General features: G+C 39.1%; 2 protein-coding genes across 6 annotated transcripts in view; both read right to left on the bottom strand.

The window, feature by feature from the left end:
- The window catches only part of GARIN2 (golgi associated RAB2 interactor family member 2), a 29898-nt gene extending 28982 nt beyond the window's left edge, over window positions 1-916 (bottom strand). Inside the window, exons 1-2 of the mRNA XM_047796133.1 lie at window positions 278-916; window positions 25-29 (exon numbers count right to left, since the gene is read on the bottom strand). The gene's annotated coding sequence lies outside the window, so the exon portion shown is untranslated. The remainder of the gene's footprint in view (window positions 1-24; window positions 30-277) is intronic.
- Window positions 917-13498: 12582 nt separating this feature from the next.
- Window positions 13499-25065, bottom strand: part of GPHN (gephyrin) — a 554831-nt gene continuing 543264 nt past the window's right edge. For 2 of the 5 annotated variants that reach the window (XM_047797836.1, XM_047797835.1), the window contains exons 20-23: window positions 24052-24116; window positions 20526-20629; window positions 15874-15970; window positions 13500-14494 (exon numbers count right to left, since the gene is read on the bottom strand). In XM_047797836.1, coding sequence (XP_047653792.1) covers window positions 14361-14494; window positions 15874-15970; window positions 20526-20629; window positions 24052-24116 — 400 coding nt within the window. In that variant the 3' untranslated portion in view covers window positions 13500-14360. Of the gene's footprint in view, window positions 14495-15873; window positions 15971-20525; window positions 20630-24051; window positions 24117-25065 lie in introns of all 5 variants that reach the window. The other 3 variants (XM_047797837.1, XM_047797833.1, XM_047797834.1) reach the window with 2 other exon arrangements.

Raw genomic sequence — 25065 nt, 5'->3', positions numbered from 1 at the left:
GACGAGGGTCGGATCCCGAGTTGCTGTGGCTCTGGTGTAGGCCGGTGGCTACAGCTCCGATTCGACCCCTAGCCTGGGAATCTCCATATGCCCCGGGAGCGGCCCAAAGAAATAGCAAAAAGACAAAAGGAAAAAAAAAAAGAAATGAAACTTGAAGGAGAAGGGGAAGATGGAAAGAGAATAGACATTTTACTCTCAAATTAAAAGAACTCATTGAACTGTCCATTTCCTCCTCCCTCAGGTTCACATCCAAGGTGCAGTAAGCGGTCACTTACACAGAGACGAGGCTGAAACAGATCTCTGGAGAGCTCCTGGATGTCTACTAGGAGAAGAGTCTCCAAATAGCACGTTTCCAACTCTTTACATTTCTTTGGCAGAGGGTGTTTTTTTGTCCACTGGGCAGGTGACTAACCACTTAGTAAAAGAAGCAGAGGCGCCAGGCTGCTCTGGGCATTGTTCTAAGGCTAGTGCATCATAATGTGCTGACATAGTCTCTGAAGTAAGGGAAGAGGCTGGGAAGGAGCAGCCCTGGGGTCAGCCCCTGGGGTTAAGTGTTGCCAGCATTCCTGTGGAGGCTTGGACAGCTCAAGAGTGGTAGTTTCAGTTGTTGTGTGAAGGTTTCAGAGACGTCCCTGGACAGAAAAGACAATTTAGTGATTGAAAAACCATGGAAAAGAGATCACACTGAGAAAGTTGAAAACACTCTATCATTGATCATTCAAGTGACAATGTATCATGGAATCAACCTAAATTCCAGTTTTCAGAGACTTAAGCATGTTGAAGCCACTTTGTGCTTCTGTGAAGAACTTCAAAAGAACATTCTTAGAGGGCAGAGGTCTCTTTATCTCCACACTTCCAGCATCTAGTGTTGGATGAATGCATGAATGTAAAGAAATACATGGTATTCATGAGATATCACCTCACACCAGTCAGAATGGCCATCATTAATAAATCCACAAATAACAAGTGCTGGAGGGGCTGTGGAGAAAAGGGAACCCTCCTACACTGTTGGTGGGAATGTAAACTGGTACAGCCACTATGGAGAACAGTTTGGAGATACCTCAGAAATCTATACATAGAACTTCCATATGACCCCGCAGTCCCACTCTTGGGCATCTATCCGGACAAAACTCTACTTAAAAGAGACACGTGCACCTGCATGTTCATTGCAGCACTATTCACAATAGCCAGGACATGGAAACAACCCAAATGTCCATCGACAGAGGATTGGATTCGGAAGATGTGGTCTATATACACAATGGAATACTACTCAGCCATAAAAAAGAATGACATAATGCCATTTGCAGCAACATGGATGGAACTAGAGAATCTCATACTGAGTGAAATGAGCGAGAAAAACAAAGACAAATACCATATGATATCACTTATAACTGGAATCTAATATCCAGCACAAATGAACATCTCCTTAGAAAAGAAAATCATGGACTTGGAGAAGAGACTTGTGGCTGCCTGATGGGAGGGGGAGGGAATGGAAGGGATTGGGAGCTTGGGCTTATCAGACACAACTTAGAATAGATTTACAAGGAGATCCTGCTGAATAGCATTGAGAACTTTGTCTAGATACTCATGTTGCAACAGAAGAAAGGGTGGGGGAAAAATGTAATTGTAATGTATACATGTAAGGATAACCTGACCCCCTTGCTGTACAGTGGGAAAATAAAAAAAAAAAATTAAAAAAAAAAAGAAATACATGGTATTCTTTCTCTGAAGGTCTCTTCTCTCTTGAAGATAGATGATTAAGTTTTTTGTCTCTGCTTTTCTGTGTGGTTGGGGGCAGCTCCCCTTCCCTATCAGATGCTCCTTCTTCACCTTTGTGTTGTGGTCGAGGGCTGCAGATGCCCACATGTCTAGCCACCTCCTTATCTGCTCTTGAGGATGGAAGGGCAGAAGCGGATACTAATTGACTGCTCAGGCCTGGGGGGCATTACCTTGGTGAATTCACTTCCCTTGGGCCACATATTCTAGACTCAAACACTTGCTTTTGACGGGGCCCAGAAAATGTTCAGTCTCTCGGAATAAACATTATCTGTTTTCCAAAGAAGATGTACAGTTGGCCAAAAAGCACATGAAAAGATGGTCAACATCACTATTAGAGAAATGCAGATCAAAACTACAATGCGCTAACACCTCACACCAGAATGGCCATCATTAAAAAGTCTATTACAATAAATGCTGGAGAGGGTGTGGAGAAAAGGGAACCCTCCTATACTGTTGGTGAGAATGTACTTTGGTACAACCATTATGGAGAAGAGTATGGAGGTTCTTTAAAAAACCAAATATAGAACTACCATATGATCCAGCAATCCTACTCCTGGGCATCTGTCCAGAGAAAACTGTAATTTGAAAATACACATGCACCCGAGTTCACTGCAGCACTATTCACAATAGCCAAGACATGGAAGTAACCTAAATGTCCACTGACAGAGGAATGGTTAAAGAAGATATGGTACATATATACAGTGAAATATTAGCCATAAAAAAGAATGAAATAATGCCATTTGCAGCAACATGGAAGCACCTAGAGATTATCTTACTAAGTAAAGTAAGTCAGCCAGAGAGACATATCTAATGACATCACTTATATGTGGAATCTTTAAAAAATGATACAATGGAACTTATTTACAAATAAAAACAGACTCACAGATTTTGAAAACAAACTTATGGTTACCAAAGGGGAAAGGTGGGGGGGGGGATGAGATAAATTGGGAGGTTGGGATTAACATACACACACTATATATAAAAATAATTAACAAGGACCTACTGTATAGCTCAGGAAACTCAACTCAATATTCTGTAATAACCTATACGGGAAAAGAATCTAAAAAAAGAATGGATCTTCGTACATGTAACTGAATCACTTTGCTGTACACCTGAAAATAACATAACATTGTAGATCAACTATACTCTGTTATAAAATAAAAATTAAATAAAAAGAATGCAGAGCAGAGTAAAAGGGCATACCCCCCCCCCCGACTCCCCATTATCTGTGTTTTTGAGAGGATGATAGGATTCCTATTTCCTTAAGAACTGTAACTTCCATTTGGGACCAGGTGTTGGGGTCAAGGAGACTTTGGCCTCTACTCCTGCGGGATGTGTATCAGGTGGTTTTCCCAGAAGTTGACTTGAGGGCTGGATGTGTAAATTGAAGGTTTAATGGCATCAAGCTCTGGCGATGGCTCTCTGTGTCTAACTGGCGCAGTCTGTGGGCAAGGGCAGCTTCTATGTGTGCAGGATCAAAGGGTTTCCTGTTATTTTTGCCTCAGACGCACCCTTTCCCGACTTCTACCCTGAATGCCCTCCTTTGTTTTTGGATGGACAAACTCTTCCTCTAGTCATGTGAGTACCTTTGGCCAGATTTCTTGTCACCCATTTCTTCATTTAGCATAGTTATTGCATGATCACTTGCCATTTTCTGTGCTTCTTGCCTCAGGGCCAGGAAACATTTTACACAAATCTGATCTCATCGCTTCCAGGCTGTTAATTTAATTCCAACATCTTGAGGGAACTCTTTGGTATTTTCTCACTTCCATTTTCTTTCAAGGCTACTGGTATCTTAAGAAGTGAAGAACTAGCAAAAGAGGGAAATAAAAATCATGATCTATTTTAAATATTTACTTTGAAGATATCAATGCTTTTCAACATGCCCAGAATATAAAACTATATGTATAACTTTATTTGGAGAAGCTGCCATAGGTCTGAATTTGAGGCACTTTGGTTGACGTGAGATTCATGACCAATTAGTCCTCTGTCCTTGTCCCTCATGAGACGTGCCCACTTGCTGACGCCTGCATAGATCCCTTCTGCTGCATGTCCTAAGTGTGGGATATGAAGTTTTCCTGCCAGGTTCTGTCTCTGGCTCCTTAGTGAGTGCCTCCTCCTTACTGGGCACCATGTCCTGCTGGGGCTACAAAGGTGAACAGTCTCTGGAGGAGGGGGACACAAGCAGATTATTCCAACAGGATGCAATGATCAGTGGAAGTGCAGATGAGGGCCACTTAGTCCAATGTGGGGATTTAGGGACAGATTCCTGGAGGAACAAGTGTTCAAAAATCTTAGAAGAGTAGCCATCCTGAGCAAAGGCACTGAGGTCTAAAATGACATGGTTTGAAGGCTTAACTGCAAATGATCTGGTATTAAATAAAGGTGGAGGGAGGAAAGTGAAGTTGGACAAGGGAGGGGCTGGATCTTGGGGGACGTTTAACACCCGAACAGTTGCCGCAGTTGTTTTCTGCTGAATTTTAGCGTGGTCACAGTGGTAGCATGTGAAGGATGGATTTGGGGAGGGCAAGTCTAAACGCGTACAGGTTAAGATTGTAGCAGTGGGACTAGGGAAGAGAGGGTTAATTTAGGAACCATTAGTAGAGTAGACAGAATTTGGTGACTAACTGGGCGTGGGAAGTGAGAAGAAAGAGTGAATCAGAGGTTTCTGGTTTGGGAAATTGGGTAAATGGTGGTGCCATTAACCCGGAAACAAAATATAGGCAGAGGAACAGGTGGGAGGCAGGGACAATGAGTTCCTTGTTTGCAGGAGCCCTTGTCTAGCATGGTGCCTTGTATTTTAATAGGTGTTTAGTAAATAATAGTTTTTTTTTCTTAAACCTTCAGTGGCTTCCCATGCTCTTAGACTATTTGGCATATAAGGGGTGTGTGTGTGTGTGTGTGAGATTTACTATTACATCCAAGAGCCTATACACATCAGAGCATGATCTGGCTCCACCTTGGCTTCTGTTCTCTCCAATTGTATCTTAGACCCCTTCCCCCCCCCTCATAATTCCTTTATCTCTCTTCTAATGTATTCTCTCTCTTCTTTTTTTGGCCACATTCACAGCATGTAGAAGTTCCTGGGGGAGAATCAAACCCACGCCACAGCAGAGACCTGAGACACAGCAGAGACAACACAGGATCTTTAACCCACTGAACTACTACGGAACTCCTATAGTGTATTCTTTAAGGCTTTTCCTCTGTCTGAAATGCTCTTCTCTCACTTCTTAACATGTGGGGCTTATTTTCATTCTTCTGATCTGAGCTCCAATGTCATCTGTTCAGAGAACATGTTCCCCAGTCCCTGGATGAGTGATTGTCTCTCAGCTCCAAATCCACTACTGCATTCTGCCTTGTGGTGCTGGGGCTGGAACTCTACAAACTACATTTCTTTTCTTCCACTAGCCAGCTTCCTATTAGGTTCAACCACATGCTGCATTAGACTACAGGGAAATTGGAAAGCACAGGGAGGAAAGAAATGACTTGCATTCTTTCTTAATTGCTTCTTGATTCTCTCTGTGTTACTCTGGCAACAGCAACTGGTTCTTGCCTTATTTTTTTTCTCCCCACCTCAGAATCAGCAGCTGAGCCGTGCCCTTTCCTTGGAGGAAAGGGCTCCAAGGGGTCCGACCTCTGAGCTTCCAGATTCTGATAATTCTAATCTCTTCCTCCCACCTCCCCAGCCCTAGCTGTAGTATCTGCTTCCTGTGGTTAATTATCTCTGACATCACAATGTTTCCTTTGTGCTTTTCCAGACCTCCAACACAGATTTAACTTACTCCTATACTGAAGTTTCTTAGTGTGATTTTTGCCTTTCTTAATGGCTGGATCCTAACATGACAGTTGAATATGATGTAGGCTTCCATCCAGTTATTCTCCAACAAATACTAGGATTTTCTTCAGACTTTTCATAACCTGTATGTCTAAAAAAATTTTTTTTTGCTTTCTCATAATATGTCTTCTCTTAGATGCTGGAGTCTTTGTCTCATTCAGCACTTCCTGGGGGAGGATCAAACCTGAGAGCCTAGCATGGAGACTGGCATGCTAAAGGAACTTAACATATGTGTGTTAAGTAAATTATTGTGTTATTACAAAAGACTACAGGAGAAATATTGGTAGCCAGAATTGAACAATTTTTTAAACTCTTGGTTCTAGGCTAAGTTATTAATGAACTCTGTAACAGGATAACTGTTACAGAGTCTTGAGCTCAATACTTCTTAGAAGCCTGTAAGAATACAATGCATTATTTAACATAGATCCATCATCACTAGGATAACAAGATACATAATTTATTTGCTTTGAATTCTGTACTTACATAAATTCCCATTTTGTATAATTAGGAATGATAATGACTTACCTTTTAGTGTTTCAGAAAGATCAAGAGTTGGTTATGGGAGTTCCCATCATGGCTCAGTGTTTAACGAACTCGATTAGTCTCCAAGAGGACACGGGTTCAATCCCTGGCCTTGCTTAGTAGATTAAGGATCTGGTGTTGCCATGAGCTGTGGTGTAGGTTGCAGACAAGGCTCGGATCCCGCATTGCTGTGGCTGTGGTGTAGGCTGGCAGCTGTAGCTCTGATTTGACCCCTAGCCTGGGAACCTCCATATGCTGCAGGTGCGGCCCTAAAAAGACCAAACAAACAAACAAAACAGTTGGTTATGTATCAAAGTTTTGTTGGTTAGCAAATACCTTTAAAAATAAAAGTCACCCAAACAATCCATTTGGGTGATGTAACATGCAAAATCACTTAATAGCGTTTACTTGGTAAACATAACCTGCTTATATTTTTTTTTCATTGTGTGTTTTATGATTTGAAACAACCAAAGCATAGAACAAAAAAACCCCAAAAAACAAACAAACAAAAAAAAACAGCTTAAAAAGAAACTGCTAAGAAGGATCTACTGGATCTACTATAGCACAGGGAATTACATTCAATATCTTATAATAACCTATAATGAAAACCCCCACAAAACCCCACACCTGAATCACTATGCTTGTTCACTTGAAACTAATGCGGTATTGTAAATCAACTGCACCTCAATTAAAAAAAAACCCACAATGACAAAGATGAGAACTTCATTGGATGGGATTAACGGCAGCTTAGACACTGCAGAAGGTAAGAGTAGTGAGCTTAAAGCATAACAATAGAACTCATTCAAAATGAACCACACAGTGAAAAAAAAGAATCACCTCAAATGAAGAGTACCAGTGAGCTGTGGGACAATTCAAGGGTTATCAAGCATACAGATAACTGGAATACCCAAAAGAGAAGAGAGCCAGGGAAACAGAAAAGGTATTTGAAGAAATAATAAGTGAAAACATTAAAACCTGATGAAAACTGTAAATCCATAGATCCAAGAAGTTCAACAAACCTCAAGCTCAATAAACTGTATTAAGGCATCTCAAGCAGTTCCTGTTGTGGCTTAGCAGTTACAAATTTGACTAGTATCCATGAGGATGCAGGTTCAATTCCTGGCCTCACTTGGTGGGTTAAGGATCTGGTGTTGCTGTGAGCTGTGGTGTAGGTCAAAGACACAGCTCAGATCCTGCTTTGCTGTGGTTGTGGCATAGGCCAGTGGCTACAGCTCCAATTTGATCCCTAGCCTGGGAACATCCATGCGCTGCAGATGTGGCCCTTAAAGAAAAAAAAGACATAATCAAATTGATCAAAATCAGTAATAAAGAAAAAACCTTAAAAGGAGCAGAGAAAAAATATACGCTATGTATGGAGGAGCAAAGATAATGACGACAGTGGATTTCTCATTGGAAACAATGCAAGTAGGAGAAGAGGAATCTCTAAAGTAATGAAAAGAAAACCTAAGTCTAGAATTCTATACCAAACAAAAATATCTTTTGAAAACAAAATAAATAACTTTTTCAAATATGCAAAAACTGAAGGAATTTATCACCAGCAGACTCACACAATAAGAATCTTAAAGGAACTCCTTCAGACAATAGAAAAATGATACCAGATGAAAATGTGAGTCCACACAAAAGAATGAAGAGCACAGAATTAGTAACTACATAAATAAATGTATGCGATTCTTCCTGAGAGTTAAGCCCTGAAGGGGACTGGGTAATTTCTATGGGGAGGCAGGGGGCTAAGAGAGATATCTAATTTTGGTTTTTAGGACATAAGAAAATGCAAGGATATATAAAGCTGAGAGGAAAGCATGTATGCAGGGAGAGGTGACAATATAGGTTAGATAGAGCAGAGTATAGGGCTTGGGCAGCAAGGTGGGTTTCCTGACAGAAGTTCAAGCACTTCTTTGACTATGACCTAGAGGAGGGGCTGGATGCCTGGGCAGGGAGCTCTGCCAATTTGGTGGAGGTGACAGTCTTTCTGGAGACTTTAGTTAATAAGTATGTACCACCTGTATAATCATAAGAAAAGACAAACATGAAAAAAGTAACTACCTTCCACACAGCTATAAGTAAGAATATGAAAATATCTTCTTATAATCTTTTATTTAAATACCGACTACTTTCTCTGACATCAACCTTACAAATGTTTTCTCAGGTCAGTCTCCCAAAGCAACAGAAATAAAAGCAAAAATAAACCAACGGGACTTAAACTGACAAGCTTTTGCATAACAAAGAAAACCAAAAAGAAAACAAAAAGACAACTTACAGAATGAGAGAAAGTAACTATTTGCAAATGATGTAACGGACAAGGGCTTCATCTCTAAAATATACAAACTTATACAACTCAACAGCAAAAAAGCCAACAACCCAATGGAAAAATGGGCAAAAGACCTAAATAGACATTTCTCCAAGGAAGATATACAGATGGCCAACAAGCCCATGAAACAATGCTCAACATCCCTGATTATTAGAGAAATGCAAATCAAAACTACCACGAGATACCACCTCACACCAGTCAGAATGGCCATCATTAATAAGTCCATAAATAACAAATGCTGGAGGGGGTGTGGAGAAAAGGGAACCCTCCTGCACTGTTGGTGGGAATGTAAGCTGGTACAGCCACTATGGAAGACAGTATGGAGGTACCTTAGAAAACTATACATAGAACTGCCATATGACCCAGCAATCCCACTCTTGGGCATATACCCAGACAAAACTTTCCTTAAAAAAGACACATGCACCCGCATGTTCATTGCAGCACTATTCACAATAGCCAAGACATGGAAACAACCTAAATGTCCATTAACAGATGATTGGATTAGGAAGATGCGGTATATATACACAATGGAATACTACTCAGCCATAAAAAAGAACAAAATAATGCCATTTGCAGCAACATGGATGGAACTAGAGACTCTCATACTGAGTGAAGTCAGTCAGAGAAAGACAAATACCACGTGGTATCACTTATGTCTGGAATCTCATATACAGCACAAATGAACCTTTCCACAGAAAAGAAAATCATGGACTTGGAGAATAGACTTGTAGATGCTGAGGGGGAGGGAGTGGGATGGATGGGGTGCTTGGGGTTAATAGATGCAGACAATTGCCTTTGGAATGGATTTGCAATGAGATCCTGTTATGTAGCACTGGGAACTAACGATGGAGCATAATGTGAGAAAAAAGAATATATACATGTATGTGTAACTGGGTCGCCTTGCTGTACAGTGGAAAATTGACAGAATGCTGTAAACTAGATATAATGGAAAAAAAATCATTATATAAATAAAAAAATAAAATCAACTAGTAAGTCAAAGAATTGTCACATATATGCATAATTCTAAAATAATTTTGGTCAAATAAATGTAAATAAATTAGATGATACTGACTTCCACTGTGCCAAATAGAACCATTTTATTGACCCTTAACTTTTTATTTTGCTTTTTAGGGCTGTACCCACAACATATGGAAGTTCCCAGGCTAGGGGTCCAATCAGAGCTATAGCTGCCAGCCTACCCCACAGCCATAGCAACGCAGGATCCAAATTGCATTTGTGACTTACACCTCAGCTCATGACAATGCTGGATCCTTAACCCACTGAGCAAGGGCAGGGGTCGAACCCAAATCCTAGTCAGGTTCATTTCCACTGAGCCACAAGGAGAACTCTGAGCCTTAACTTTCTTTTTTTATAATGATTTTTATTTTTTCCATTATAGCTGATTTACAGCATTCTGTCAATTTTCTACTGTACAGCGAGGTGACCTAGTCACACATACATGTATACATTCTTTTTTCTTACATTATCATGCTCCATCACAAGTGACCAGACATAGTTCCCAGTGCTATACAGCAGGATCTCATTGCTTACCAATTCCAAAGGCAAGAGTTTTCATCTATAGAGTCTTAACTTTTAAATTCAATTTCCCTTGAATCTACTTCAATTAATGTTCATATTTTTTCCCTTTTCTAATTTAGAAGGAAAAAGATTCCTTTTTGTCTCCAGCCTAATTGGGCCATAAAAGTCCTTAAATCCAGCTTTTCCTTTCTCTTCTTCTTTCTCCACCTGGAACTTTACTCTTGCTTTTTAATATGCCCCTATATGTTATTTCTCCTTTCTCAAAACTCACAAACAAAACTCTTTTTTTTTTTTTTTTTTGGTGGGAAGAGAGTCATGCCTGCAGCATGTTAAAGTTCCTGGGGCAGGGATGGAATCCATACCACAGCTGTAACCAGAGACACAGCAGTGACAATGCCAGATCCTTAACCTGCTGAGACACAAGAAACCTCCACAAACAAAAATCTTTTCTCCATCTTCACATCATCCTGTGTCTACCTTTCTTTTTTTAAGCCCAAATTCCAAATAACTCATAGTCATGGTTTCTATTTTGCCATCTGGCTTTTGCCTTTAACCCACTATTGAAATTGCACTCTACCAGTTCACAAATGATTGCCTGATCAGTAAATTCCTTTGAGCCCTCATCTTTCTAAATATTTTTCTTTTCTTTTCTTTTCTTTTTTTTAGGGCTGCACCCGCAGCATTGGAAGTTCCCAGGCTAGGGGTTGAACTGGAGCTGTAGCTGCTGCCTACGCCACAGCAACGCAGGATCCGAGCTGCGTCAGTGACCTACACAATAGCTCACGGTAATGCTGGATCCTTAACCTACTGAGCGAGGCCTGGGATTGAACCCACATTCTCATGGATCCTAGTAGGGTTCATTACTGCTGAGCTGCCGTGGGAACTCCTTTCTTGACATTTTTTTGTTGACAGTTGACTATCCTTCCTTGTTTAAATGCTCCTCCCTGTTCTTGGAACATTATACTACCCTTTTTTCCTCCCCTCTTTTACAAATTGCTCTTCCTTTCATGCCATTCTTGGCTTTCCTCCACAACACTCCAAAATTAGGTGTTCCCCAAGGCCCTGTCCTCTTTTCTTGGCAAGCCCTTCCCTGATAATCTTTCCTGTCTACCTTCCATTTCGAATACCACCTTTATGTGAATGATCCCCAAGATTAAATACAGCCAGTATCCCTTTTGTGAACTTCTAACCTATACTTTCAGATGCCAGCAGGACACAGCTACCTTAGTGCTCCTCTGGCATCTCAGACACATGTGCAAAGTTACCAGCTTCTCCACATCCACTTTTCTGACTTTGTTGTTGTTGTTAAACATCTTCTCAGTTAACCAAGACTAAAGACTTTGAATGATCTCTTACTCCTCTTCCTTTTCAAAATTGTAATCAGTCGTAAAATTCTTTCTGTTCTTTATGTCCACAGGCACACTCATCTGTCATGACCTTCTCATCACCATCACTTCCATCCCTATGGCTAAGGCTGTCATCACCCCTCAGCTGCAGTCACAATCACTTCTTAATTGATGTCTCGCTCCAGTTTCCCCCAATCCAGTCTATCCAATTCAATGCTGCCAGAGCAGTTTTCCAAAAAGGATAGTTCTGAGCCTAACACTTCCCTGACTAGAAATCTCTAACAGTTTAATTGCCTATAGAATAAAGTTAGACTCCTTAACTTGGTAGTCAAAAACTTCATAGTTTGGGCAGCAAACATACTTTTTTGGCCTTACAAATATATCAGCTTCCTATTTCTACGGCTTAGTGTTTGAGAATATGGACGCTTAAGCCAGAGTGCCAAATTTGAACCCTGGCCTCTCCTTTTATTGGCTGTGTGACCATCGACAAATTTTGTAGCCTCTCTGTGCCTCAGTTTCCTCAACTATAATAGGAATAATAACACTTACAAGGTTGTTGTGAAATTTAAACATATGAAAAGTGCTTAGAAAAGTGCCTGGCACAAAGTAAGCTCCCTGTATGATGTTTTTCATTGAACAGATATTGACTGATGCCTATACATATGCCAGGAACTCTAAGGACTTGGGATAATATCGGGAAACAAAACAAACAAAAATCATGGCCCTTATGGATTTTACATTCTATAATAAAAACAATAATAATTATTAGTTGTATACCCTTCTTCCTGCATTATCACCTTTAAAATTCTACCTTTACTTCAAGATCCACTAAAATGCCATCTTGAAATCTTACCTTGGAGAAGGTTCAGATTTGAACTCCCTCAACTCTTTGAAGTTGAATTATAGCATTCATTATATTCTGAACACTCCACCACATATTATCAAACATATCAAATGTAATGCTTATTCGCATGTTTTTATGACCTTCCTTGAGGGAGTGTAGTGCTAGCAACTATTCCTATTCATCCTTGTAGATAATATCGCATCATATACCTTGTACTCAGGCACACAGTAGATCCTTAATAAATATTTCTTGGATGAATGTAGGTAAAGAACTCTTTGGATGGGCTTTCATTTGATCTCTATTAATTGACCTTATCTTCTTTAGCTGAAAATATAAAGTAAATTTAAAATTTAGAACATTTTATTTTCAACTCTGGAAATACCAAATATCAGTATTAAATATTTATTGCTTACAACTTGCTTTATTCATCATTATCACTTGGTACCTTGTTTACTAGTAGGCTAATTTTTGTTGTTTTGCTTTACTAAGTATATTCTACAGCGTAGTTAATGTCCCGTCACTACTGTTTGAAAAGTACCCCTAACTTTTTATTACAGAAGCCACCATAGACAACATATTAATTATTGTATGTTCTATGGTCAGTACAGATGTTTCCCATTTCTCATTTCCAAACATGATAAAAAAAATTACCTAGGTACTCATCTGCAATTTTCTGGTTCATTACTTATTGTCCTCCTCCACTCCAAAAAACTGTTTGAAAATTGTTTTCATGACATCTGAAATAAAAATTTAGTTTTTGTGCAAGTTATCAACTCTTTCCTCTAAATTTTCTCACTATTCTCCAGCAATAACTAGAAAGATCAGACCAACCCCAGGTTCTCTTCTACTTTCCAAGCTATATTTGTTCAATGCTACAGTAAAATATGGTCATATTATTTATTTATTTATTTAATCTGTCTATTTATCTTTTTAGGGCTGCACCCGTGGCATATGGAGGTTCCCAGGCTAGGGGTCGAATCAGAGCTGTAGCTGGTGACCTACACCACCGCCATAGCAATGTGGAATCCAAGCCACGTCTACAACACGCACCACAGTTCATGGCAACGCCAGATCCTTAACCCACTGAGCAAGGCCAGGGATCAAACCTGTGTCCTCATGGATAATAGATTCGTTTCTGCTGAGCCTTGATGGGAATTCCTTTTATCACATTTTAAATCTCCTTGATAGCACTTAACCTTGCTAAGCCATCTTGACTATTTCTTTTCTCCAGGCAGAACCCCATCAGAATGGCATAATGATCTTCTCCTTTTTTAATAACAAGGCCAACACAATGGATTTTAAATAATGATCAAGGATTTTTTTTTTTTATTCATTAAGTTTCAGTATCATTACAGAAAATGTTATGGTACAGAGTTGTTTAACATTATTTTTCTTTGCTTTTGATTTCCACATGAATGCTGGTAACACTAATATCTGTACAAGATCAGTCTTTGATTTTATTTTTTGTTCTGTACAATTTTAAATGTATTGGTTAAAAAGGCTGTCAGCAATTAAGGAAGCATTTTTTCCCCCAGTTTGTTTTTTCAAATAAAAGGTATCCAGTTACTGCCCAAGAGTACTGTGCCGTGAGGCTACTGGGACGAGAAACCTCCCGGACGCTTTGCAGGGATGGTTCTCCTTGAGGCAGGGCAGGGCCGCCACCCAGTCACTCTTCATTTGGCACTGTGCACATAAACACGAGATACATGATAAAGAACAAGCAAAAGCTCTCTGTAAAGCGGGTATGAAGCATACTAAGAAGGGAAATCCAAGTGTTGCCTACGCTAGTATAAATAAGCAGACAGCCTTGATTTAAGAGCATAAGTAGTTGTATTTTAAAGATGAGAAAAACACAAGTTCTGCAGGCACCTACTGCTGTCTACTAAAGCTATCGCTATCAGACCTAGCATTGAACACACAAAGCAATTTGCGAGAAAGGAAAAATTTGCTTTGATATAATCAGAATAGAGTTGTCTGTTAAGATTCATTTTTAGGTGTTTTTTTTTTCTTTAAAAGGTATTTAAATTCTTTTGAAATATAGTTCGAGATGTTGACTATACAGATCAACTGTTATCCAAATCAGAAAAACTAGCTGTGCCGTTGCATATTACAGGATACAGTCAATGATATGTGGACATGCATCAAAGCTTTCTCCCCCGGTGACCATCATAGCCGGCCGATGACCATGACATCCACCACCTCGCCCTTGTGGAGCTCCACGTACTGCTCTGTCTTTGGAGGAAGCATCAACAATCCATTGGCGCTGCGCATGCTCATCAGACGGCTGCTCATCTGATTACCTAGGAGGAAATACTCTCATTACAGCAGCACCAGCATCACAGTGTACACATGTGGAGCCCTTGTAGTTCTTTTCCAAATAAAAGCCGATGAACAGAAACACAGGTCTTCAAGATGAAGACAGATGATCAGGCTTCCCAGTACCTTTTACAGATGACCTTGCTACTGTATCCTGCTACCTTCTCACTGAACTTTAAAAATAAACATTAGAAATTATTGCTTAAAAGAACAAAACCAAACTTTTATAGCATTAAGGAAAATGCCACAGAATTTCTCAATTCAGGCTAAAATGTGATGTGTATCTGAAAAGAGAGACTTTGGAAGTTCCCATTGTGGCTCAGCAGTAATGAACCCAACTAGTATCCAAGAGGATGCAGGTTCGATCATTGGCCTTGCTCAGTGGGTTAAGGATCCAGTGTTGCCATGAGCTGTGGTGTAGGTCGCAGACATGACTCGGATCTCGAGTTGCTGTGGCTGTGGTGCAGGTTGGCAGCTGTAGCTCCAATTCAACCCCTAGCCTGGGAACTTCCATATGCTACAAGCATGGCGCTGAAAACAAAAACAAAACCAAAAACAAAACAAAAAACCAGTGAAAAGATAGGCTTTTAAAACCTATCACAATAATAATGATAACAACTGCAGTGGCTACCATTTCTTTAGTATTTTCTAAGTACCAGACAAGGTGATAGGCATTTTCCTTATATTCTCAAAGACTCAAAAAGAGGTGAGATAACTTGCCTATGGTCCTACTAATTGGTGGCCAAACTGAATGCAAGTCTCTGATAGTAAAGCCCACATACTTAGTCACTGCGTTAGCTGATGTTGGCACTTGACAGGACTTTCAGTTAACTTTTTTTTTTTTGGAGTTGCATCTAAAGTCAGGTAAAATAGGACAAGAGAAGTTTGGGATGAAAGTCTAAAGTCTAGAGGAAGTAGCTGCAGAACTCTGAATTATCAATATTGATCTCTCAGTCCTTGGATTTTACCAATATCTAGGGTATAGTAAAGGCTACAGAGAATCACACTACAACTGATCTCACATTTCAGGTGGCAGAGCCATAGTCCCCTCCTTTTCTTAAAACCAAAATTATGCTCAGAACTTACTCATGGAACAAACAGATAAAAATATTCCGTAATTCTAGATTTTATTCCAAATGTTTATCTAGAAAATATGGTTCCATGGAATAACTAAACCATTATTATTCTTTTTCTCTTGTCCTATGATGCTACACTGTATAGGAATAATTGAACATCTAATCTTTCAAAAGGGAAAACGTACAATAATTACAAAATTAGGGATACTCCAGGAAGGAGGTTATATATAAATTTGTGTTTTAATGGAACAGGTGCATAGAGATACCTACAGGTGTGAATGACTCACCTGTACTCTGTGCCCAAGGCAGTGGTTCTTGGTGATGCCAAGTCAGTATACACCGATGGTATTCTGGGCGAGGATCCAGTTTTACATCACAAGATAACTGTAGAAAAAAGAGGAAAAGAAAACAAACTTGATCACCTGATCATCTCTTGGAACTCCACGGTGGTGGTGGTTGTGCAAAGAGTGAAATGGACATGAAAAATATCTTGGCATTCCGCTGTTTCCACCACTGCCACCTTATGTTCTTAATACAGGAAGTCCTGAGGTTGGGTTGCTCTGGTGAAAAGAGAAAATAAGGCCAAGACATTGGTATTTGTGCAGGGAAGAGGAAGATGAAAAATATAAAGTCTACTTTTGAAGTCAATTTTACCTTTGACCTATGAATTGAGAAATCAAAGCAGATATTTTAACATGGAAAATAAAGGAGGTAGACCCAAACAAACAAAAAAGCTCAATATTCATTTATCTGTGTGTCATCTGTCTGTTTCTCTATCCATCCATCCAGTAAAGACTTACTGAGGTACTATTCAGCTACCCATTCATATGAAAAAAAAACACAAGTTCTGCAGGCACCTACTGCTGTCTACTAAAGCTATCGCTATCAGACCTAGCATTGAACACACAAAGCAATTTGCGAGAAAGGAAAAATTTGCTTTGATATAATCAGAATAGAGTTGTCTGTTAAGATTCATTTTTAGGTGTTTTTTTTTTCTTTAAAAGGTATTTAAATTCTTTTGAAATATAGTTCGAGATGTTGACTATACAGATCAACTGTTATCCAAATCAGAAAAACTAGCTGTGCCGTTGCATATTACAGGATACAGTCAATGATATGTGGACATGCATCAAAGCCTTCTCCGCCGGTGACCATCATGAACCTAAAATGTGCTCTAAAAAAAAATAATTTTAAAAAGGGGAGCAGAGTTCCCATTGCAGCTCACCAGGTTAGGAACCTGACATAATATTCATGAGGATGTGGGTTTGACCCCTGGCTTTGCTCAGTGGGTTAAAGATTTGGCATGGCCTTAAGCTGCGGTGTATGTTGCAGATGTGCCTTGGGTCTGGCATTGCTGGGGCTGTGGCACAGGCCAGCAGCTGCAGCTCCGATTTGACCCCTAGCACAGGAACTTCCATATGTTGCAGGTGCAGCCCTAAAAAAAAAAAAAAAAAGAAAAGAAAAAGAAAAAAAAAGGTAAAAAAAAGGGAGAATATTTTGTCCTTTCTCTTTGTCCTGTCCAATCTTATAGACAAATGACCTCAAGAATTATCTAATATGGTAAATAGTTGCAGATACAGTGTAATAATATTATCACAGAGCTATTTACACAGTATAAAAGGGAATAAAGAAGTATATAATTGACCCTTTTTAGGGACATTGAGAAAGGCTTCACAGAGGGCACAAAGGGCATGATGCCTGTCTTAACCATGAAGGAATTTTGCAAGCTGAGAAAAGAGATGGGGTGGCTAGGAAAGAACCTTCTATGGAGGAGATCTCATGTCCACTCTGGAAGCAGTAAATAGCCTGGTATAGTCAGTATACAGGATGGGAAGCAGATGAAGCTGGAGGGGAAAACAGAACTTGGGATGGAGGGCCTCCTATGTTCTCTTGAGCAGTTTGGATTTAACCCTGGGGTCATGGGAAGCACTGAAGAATTTTAATTGGATATTCTGCCATGACTAGACTTACAGAAAATTCATTGAAAAGGAGGCAGTACTAGAAGAAGGGAAACCATTAAATGTTGGAGTCATCATTCAAACGGCTACAAAACACAGGGGATGTGGATGGTGGAAGGGGCTTAAGGAGAGAGGTGAAGATTTGGAAAACTGCAGTAAGGAATGAAAAAAGCTGATCCATAGGATACAAAAGGACCAAGGGGAATTTTGGCCTCTGCTAGATTTGCAAATTGAAAGTGATAATTTCAACAGCTGTACACACTTCTCTAGTATTCAATAGCCTGGGAATAAATGTGAAGGACAAAAAAGAGAAGACTGACCCAAGTTTGCGGATTCATTGAGTGACTGTAGTGGAAGAAAGGAGAGGCAAAAAAAAAAAAAAAAAAATCGAGGGTTCTAGAAAAACACTGAAGTGAAGTGATACACCATAGGATTTTGGTTGGTTGAGAGTAAAATCAAAAGGGGCTTGTGGATGAGGGAAAAGGGCAGGGGGGTTTCTATTCTTTTATATCTACTGGTAGGTAACTTGGCATTGTTAAATTTTATGGCAGAGTTGGTGATTTTTGAGATGGAGCAGTTCAACGTATTGTAAAGGATGTGTGTGTGTGAGCTGCTAAAGTAGAAGTAAAGTTATTTAGAATTATGGACATCGAGCAACTGATAACAGGTGAAGCAGAGAGAAAAACTTATAGACAATTGCCAAAGACCTGAATGTCTTGGGAAAGTCTGATTGCGCTCATAATGAGGGGAAAGTGAAAGCGCCAGAAGATTGGGGGGAAGAAATTGGATTGAGAGCTGCACAGATTGGAGAAGAGAGTTTGTGAGAAAACAGATGAACAAAGGGAGTCTATTTGGGTGGAGGCTGAAGGTGACACGCTCCAGGCCCTGGTTAGTGTTGAGAGCCTGGACTCTGCTAAAGTCTGGTCAAAGCTTCCAGAGAGTGGTTAAAGCAGCTTCATACTAACTTTTAAAAGTACTAGAGAAGTTATGAGGCACCAATTTCATTAGTCTACCAGAAAGATTTTTGTGCTTATCTGCCCTATAAATCATCTGTCTAAAATTTATCATGTTAACATTAAAATTCTTGCACATGCTGGTACAGATCAGTTTCAAATTAATTTTTCCAAGGTTTTTACAACCTAGTTACATTTTTCATCTCCTAATAATAAAAAAAACTGGTTTACATTTCTTATAAATCATAGACAGTTCTATCACTTTTTACATTTCTCTCTCTTTTTTTTTTTTTTTTTTTTTGCTTTTTAGGGCTGCAGCATATGGAAGTTCCCAGGCTAGGGATCAAATCAGAGCTGCAGCTGCTGGCCTAAGCCACAGCCACAGCAATGCGGGATGTGAGTTGCATCTGGAACCTACACCACAGCTCACGGCAACTCCAGATCCCCGACATACTGAGCAAGGCCAGGGATTGAATCTGTATCCTCACGGATACTGGTTGGATTTGTTCTGCTGCACCACAGTGGGAACTCTCCAGTTCTACCATTTTCAATATCATAGGTCATAATATTCTTATATAACAAGCATCCAATAATATCTTTTGATGATCAATGACTGATCTTTTTAAAAGGTGAATAATGTTTCATTGTACACATGCACTTCATTTTCCTCACCCATTCATCTGTTGTTGGACATTTGGGTTGTTTCCATATCTTTGCTATGGTGAATAAAGCTACAGTGAACATGGGTGTGCAAATATCTCTTTGAGATCCTTATTTCAATTCTTTTATATATATACTCAGAAGTGGCACTGTTGGATCATGTGGTAGGTCTATTTTTAATTTCTGAGGAACCTTCATAGTGTTTTCCATGCAGCAACATGGATAAACCTAGATAGGGGACATTATGCTAAGTGAAACAAGCCAGTCTCAGAAGGATCAATATTGCACGCCTTCACTTACAGGAGGTATCTAAAAGAGTCAGACTCACAGAGGCAAAGAATAGAATGGTAGTTGTGAGGGGCTGAGGAGAGGAGGAAATGGGAAATTGTTGCTCAATGGATGTAAAGTTTGTTAGGGAAGGTGAATAAGTTCTCAGGATCTGCTACATGACATAGTACCTATGGTTAACAATTATACCATATTGTTACAGCACTTTAAGATACTTTAAGAGGATAGTTCTCATGTTAAATGTTCTCACCATGAAACAAAGAGACAAATCAAAGAACAGGAGGAAATTTTTGGAGGTGATGGATATGTTTAGTCCCTTGATTATGGTGATGTTTTCATGGGTGTTTGCAGGTGTCCAAACTCATCCAAATGTCTACATTAAATATATGCAATTTGTGTATATCAATTACACCTCAGTAGAGCTTAAAAGAAAGGAAAGTACGGGTTTGGTATTGTGGTTTACATTGCCAAGAAAATTGTTCATTAGTTATACAGTGTGTTACATAATTGAGCAGTAGCAGTAAATCAAATTGAAGTTAGTGTTGGTGGAGAAGGGGACTGTAATTTCAGAGTGACTTTCGCTGTAGGTGTATTTCCTCAGTCTTAGTCCTTTTCCAAACTGTGGGGTTTCCCTTTCCTTCTGATTCACTACAGTCTCTTGTTCTTTGTCTTTTTCTAAAGTGTTTAAAATTTATCAGTGGGGTGGGGGTCACAGAAAAAGTGACCAGGTTAAAGTATCCTTCTCTGTAAATTTACATAGGAGAAAGGGAATTCTCGTTGCTCCTTCTACACAGGTATGGTGTTAGTTTAGTATTCTATGGACCATTTTGTCATTACATATCCACTCCCAAGGGGACTTCTAGCTGGAGAAAATTATTCACCTTAGAAGTAATGGAATAATGTGGAAAGGGATAAAACAGACTCCTCTCCCTCCATTTTCTATCCTGAGGAGAATATAACCACATTTTCCCTCAAAACTATTATAAAATTCTAGATGTTTGTTTGGGGCAGTGAAAAAAAATCATAGCCTTATTTGCTATGAGGCTTCAATTTTGGTTTCTGGTTATTAGAAAACATTACCCTGGCTTTGATGATGGTTGGCCGAGGATCCAAGATGCCTTGCATCTTTCTCAGTGCAGGCACAACAAAGAGATTGCAGGTGACCACAGCTGACACAGGATTCCCTGAAAGTCAACCAAGCAGTTATTTATAGTATATACAGAAAAATCTGCCAAATAATTATGACTTGTCTATACCTTCTGGTATTATAGGGTGTGAAGTGACTAATCTCTAGTCTTCCTCTTCAGAATTACCTTGAATCCAAAAGGATGCCACAGTAGAGCTTCAGTCAACTAAATTCCATGGAAAGTGTAAATATTTGGCTCTACTGGTGAAACGCAGAGACTTCTGATGCACAGAAGCTGTTTAATACCATTTATTTCTGCTTTCCTGAGAGCCATACATTGAAAGCCTTTACTAAGCAGTTTGTATTTGCTATTTTTTAAGTGTTCTAAAATTACCATAGTAATACATGCTCAGTGAAAAAAATTAGAAAGTAGGATAAGCATAAAGAAACTCAAACAAAATCCCCTCTACTCAGAAATTTCTTTAAATTAAAAACATAAAACTAAACGATGTCAAATGTTAAGGACTTGAAGATGAACACTGTTAGGAACTGGATCATGTAACCCCCCCTTCATATGCTGAAGTCTTAACCCCTAATGTGACTGTATTTGGAGACAGGAGCTTTAAAACTTCCATAAGCAGCAGGTGCGGCCCTAAAAAAAAGACCAGTCACCAAACAAAGAAACAAAAAAACACAGAAGAAAGGCCATGTGAAGACATTGAGAGGTGACCATCTATAAGCAAGGAAGAAAGATCTCAACAGAAACCAACCTTGCTGGTACCTTCTAGTCTCCAGAACTGTGAGAGGATAAATGTCTGTTGTTTAAGCCACCTAGTCTGTGCTGTTCTGATATGGAAGCCTGAGCAGATTAATATAAATACCAAGCTCTTTTAGACTTACAAGAAAAATTTGAAGAATTCAATTGTACCTCTCCAAGCAGAAATTTCGGTGTATCATGTACTTCAGGGAGAGGTAAGATGGGATATGAAAAAAATGACTGAGCTAAGAATAACAGATTTAGCTTCTTGTGTGGTATTGTTAACAACCAAGCTGTGTGACCCTGGCAAGAGTTCCAAAGCTTTCTGGGGCTAATTTACTTATCCACAAAATGAAAGATTTGGATTCTATGATTCTCAATATCCTCTCTGGTTCTAAAATTCTGATTTTTATAAATTATATAGTGGTATGTGAGTGTACACACACACACACACACACACACACACACTGGGAGGCGGGGAATGGTTATAAGATTTTAGGTTCCCTTGGCCTGGCTATGTGCTGCTAATTTCATCATCAAAATAAAAGGCAATGGTCAGTTTAGCTTGTTACTAGCTAAAACCATACCTTTAATTATCTTCTACTCACAAAAGCAGTTAAGAATAGATATTTTTAAGTTGTAAAGTGAGGAGTGACATTAATTATCTCAATAGAAAAAATGAGTTGTTCCACAGAACAGCAAACTCTTAATGAGAATCAATTGCTTTCCCCTTGCCTCAAAATATAAACAGATGAACATTTTTCTGGAAAAGCAAAAAAAGGAAAAAATTAGAAAGCAACTGTTCAGTAATGGTTATAGAATTCTTATACTGCTTTATAAAGTTAATCTATAAAAATGAATTGCTTTATATAGGAAAAGGGACTGGAAGGACTAACACCAAAAAATTGCAAATAGTAGCTATTTCGGGGGAAGGAGGTTATGAATAACATTTCTTAACGCTTATCCATATTTTCTAATGTTTTTATAGTGAACACGTTAGTATAATAATTTGGAAAAGTTAAAAAAGAGCAAGTAGATACATCAAACTTTAAAGCTGCTTTAGGACTTCCTGTCATGGTTCAGTGGTTAACAAATCCGACTAGGAACCATGAGGTTGAGGGTTCGATCCCTGGCCTTGCTCAGCGGCTCGGATCCCGCGTTGTTGTGGCTGTGGTGTAGGCTGGGCAGCTGTAGCTCCAACTGGACCCCTAGCCTGGGAACCTCCATATGCCGCAGGTGTGGCCCTGGAAACGACACAAAAACAAACAAAAAAACCAAAATAAAGCTGCTTTAGAACTTATCAGTTTTAGTAATGGCTTTAAATGCAAGAACCTCAAGAAAGTAGAAATCCAATTCCGACAATCAAAATCTGACAATCAAAATTCTGACAATCAAAACCACTTCGCTGGTTCTACAATCAACATGTGAATTGTTGCTGCCCTCTTTTGGCACATTTGGGCTGAGCAGAGATCTCAAAATAAAGCAGCATTTTGAAAATAGGCTATTTAGTTCTAACTTCTTTGGCAGATCAATGACACTTAGTGAGTAATGGCAAAATAGGCTCTCACTACAACATACCTTGTAGGTCAAGTCTTATATCTTCTGTAGACAATATAAACAGTTTCTTTCAGGTAAACTGAAGGCAGGAAGAGGATCTTGTTTCTCTATACAATCATTTCAGAGTACTGAGATATATTCAAGGCCCTAAGGAGTTCCATACCACAGATACATTTTGAGGACTAAAATTTATATGTCTTCTCTCTTAAAATTTCCTATATTATGGAAATCTAATCTCTTTTACGCTTATAGGTAGGGGCTTGAAAAATATTTTTAAAGTTGTGAATTTTCTGCCTGTCTTCTTTTCTATCTCTATTTTGAGATTTATTTAATATAAAAAAGCAGATAAATATCCCAAAGCCACCAGACTTGTACATTGGAAAGGAGTAAGTAGGTTATTTCTGAAGGAATCTATGTCAAAAAATAAAAAATGGGACAGTTACAGATCAGAGGATTAAAAGCTGAAAAAAATAGCAAGTAGATAGATAAAACTTCCACTCTGCTTTAAAAATCTATCAAGATTAGTAATGGCTTTAAAACATGGCTTTAAATGCACAGCCAGAGTCTGAAAATTGTAAACCGAACCACTTTGGATTTTTTACAATCTGAACATATGAGTTTCTGTTCCCACAGAAGAGGGTGGGATAGTGATATGGTCAGACTGATGGGAGGCTGGGATGTGCCTAGGAAGCACCAGTACTGGCAGTCCCTTCTTCTGTGCAGTCGCTCTTCCCCACCAGTCTTAACTTGGCAAGAACCAGAGGCAGCTTTGTATTTTTCTATACTAGTATTTGCATGGTGATTTAATGTATTGTGCTTTGGCCCCTTGAGCACATTACTTGTAGTAGTGGGAGGTGGTTATATTGCTAACTTCGACCAATTTCCTGTAAGGGGAAAGGGGTGCCCCAGAAAGATGTAGTGATAGCTAACACCTGATTATCATCTTGGGGTTTGGCATATGCTTTGAAAGATACTATCTATTTTGACTCTCACACTGATCCTATGAAGAAGATGGTAGCCCCATTTTATAGATGAAGAAACAGCTTCAGAGAGGTTACGTGATTTGCCTGAGATCACATAGTATTAAAAGCTAGCTGCAGAGGATACAAAAAGATTTTGGTTATTTCTCCAGGAAAAGGGAAAGAAAGGATTTCAATTATTCTTACCTGGTAGTGCAAAGATTATTTTTCTTACACCATCAATATCCAAAGTTGCAAAAGTTGTTGGCAGACTAGAGGAGAAAAAGACGTTATCTGTTAATAACTGCTGAACAATCTGACAAGTAAATGAAATACTTTAGTTTCCTTGTTACCTGGTTCTTAGTAAAAATACTTCTCTGTTGACTCTCCTTTAAACCTTTATAACCTGAAGTGTTACAAGAACATTTAACTTAATTTGTTTTTAGCATCTTCTGTTTTCAAGTAACCGAACTTCCTGGTTTTCTAAATTTTATTCTTTTTCCCTTCTTGCCAGTGTCACAGAAGTGTATCCCAAATCCTAGATTTTCTCCACCCCTCTAGTTAATAATGTCTATATATTTTTTTTCTGTTGGAGAATGATAATTATTCTTATTATCAGAAGACTACTTGATAAGACACGTCTATCAGAAAACTGCCTATTTGTTCAAGATGAGTATTTCTCAGCCTTTTATGACTATACTCATCAATAAACATAAAAGCCTCTCTCCTAAGAAGGGAGTTTTTTGAAATGTCAAAATAAATAAAATACAATGCCTAGAAAAAAATTAAAGCAACAGTAATTTTAAAATCTCAAATTATACTTCCTCTCTTGAGTTCTGACAAGGGGGAGTGCAGAGTGGTATGAGTGTGAGTGGCACGAAGGGGGCGGGTGGTTAATAATAGCGATTTTTTTCCCCACTGACTGCCCTTCATACAGAATTTCAGCTCAAGTTTCTATTACATTAATGAGATGAGTGATGCAAAATTCTAAGGGAATGCTGAACTTTCCATATAGCTGAAAAATTACCCTTTTAAGTACCCAAGTTATTCCTCTTTTTACTATTTTTGCTGGTTGGTCTTTCAAAAATGGCTCACTCATTTTAATGTTAATAGACATTAACATTTTTTTGGGGGGGGGGGAGCACATGTGTGACATATGGAAATTCCCAGGCTAGGGGTTGAATTGGAGCTACAACTGCCGGCCTACGCCACAGCTACAGC

Source organism: Phacochoerus africanus, chromosome 9 (genome assembly GCF_016906955.1).
Source record: "Phacochoerus africanus isolate WHEZ1 chromosome 9, ROS_Pafr_v1, whole genome shotgun sequence".
Lineage (NCBI taxonomy): Eukaryota > Metazoa > Chordata > Mammalia > Artiodactyla > Suidae > Phacochoerus > Phacochoerus africanus.
This window is presented reverse-complemented; position numbering and strand designations above follow the sequence as displayed.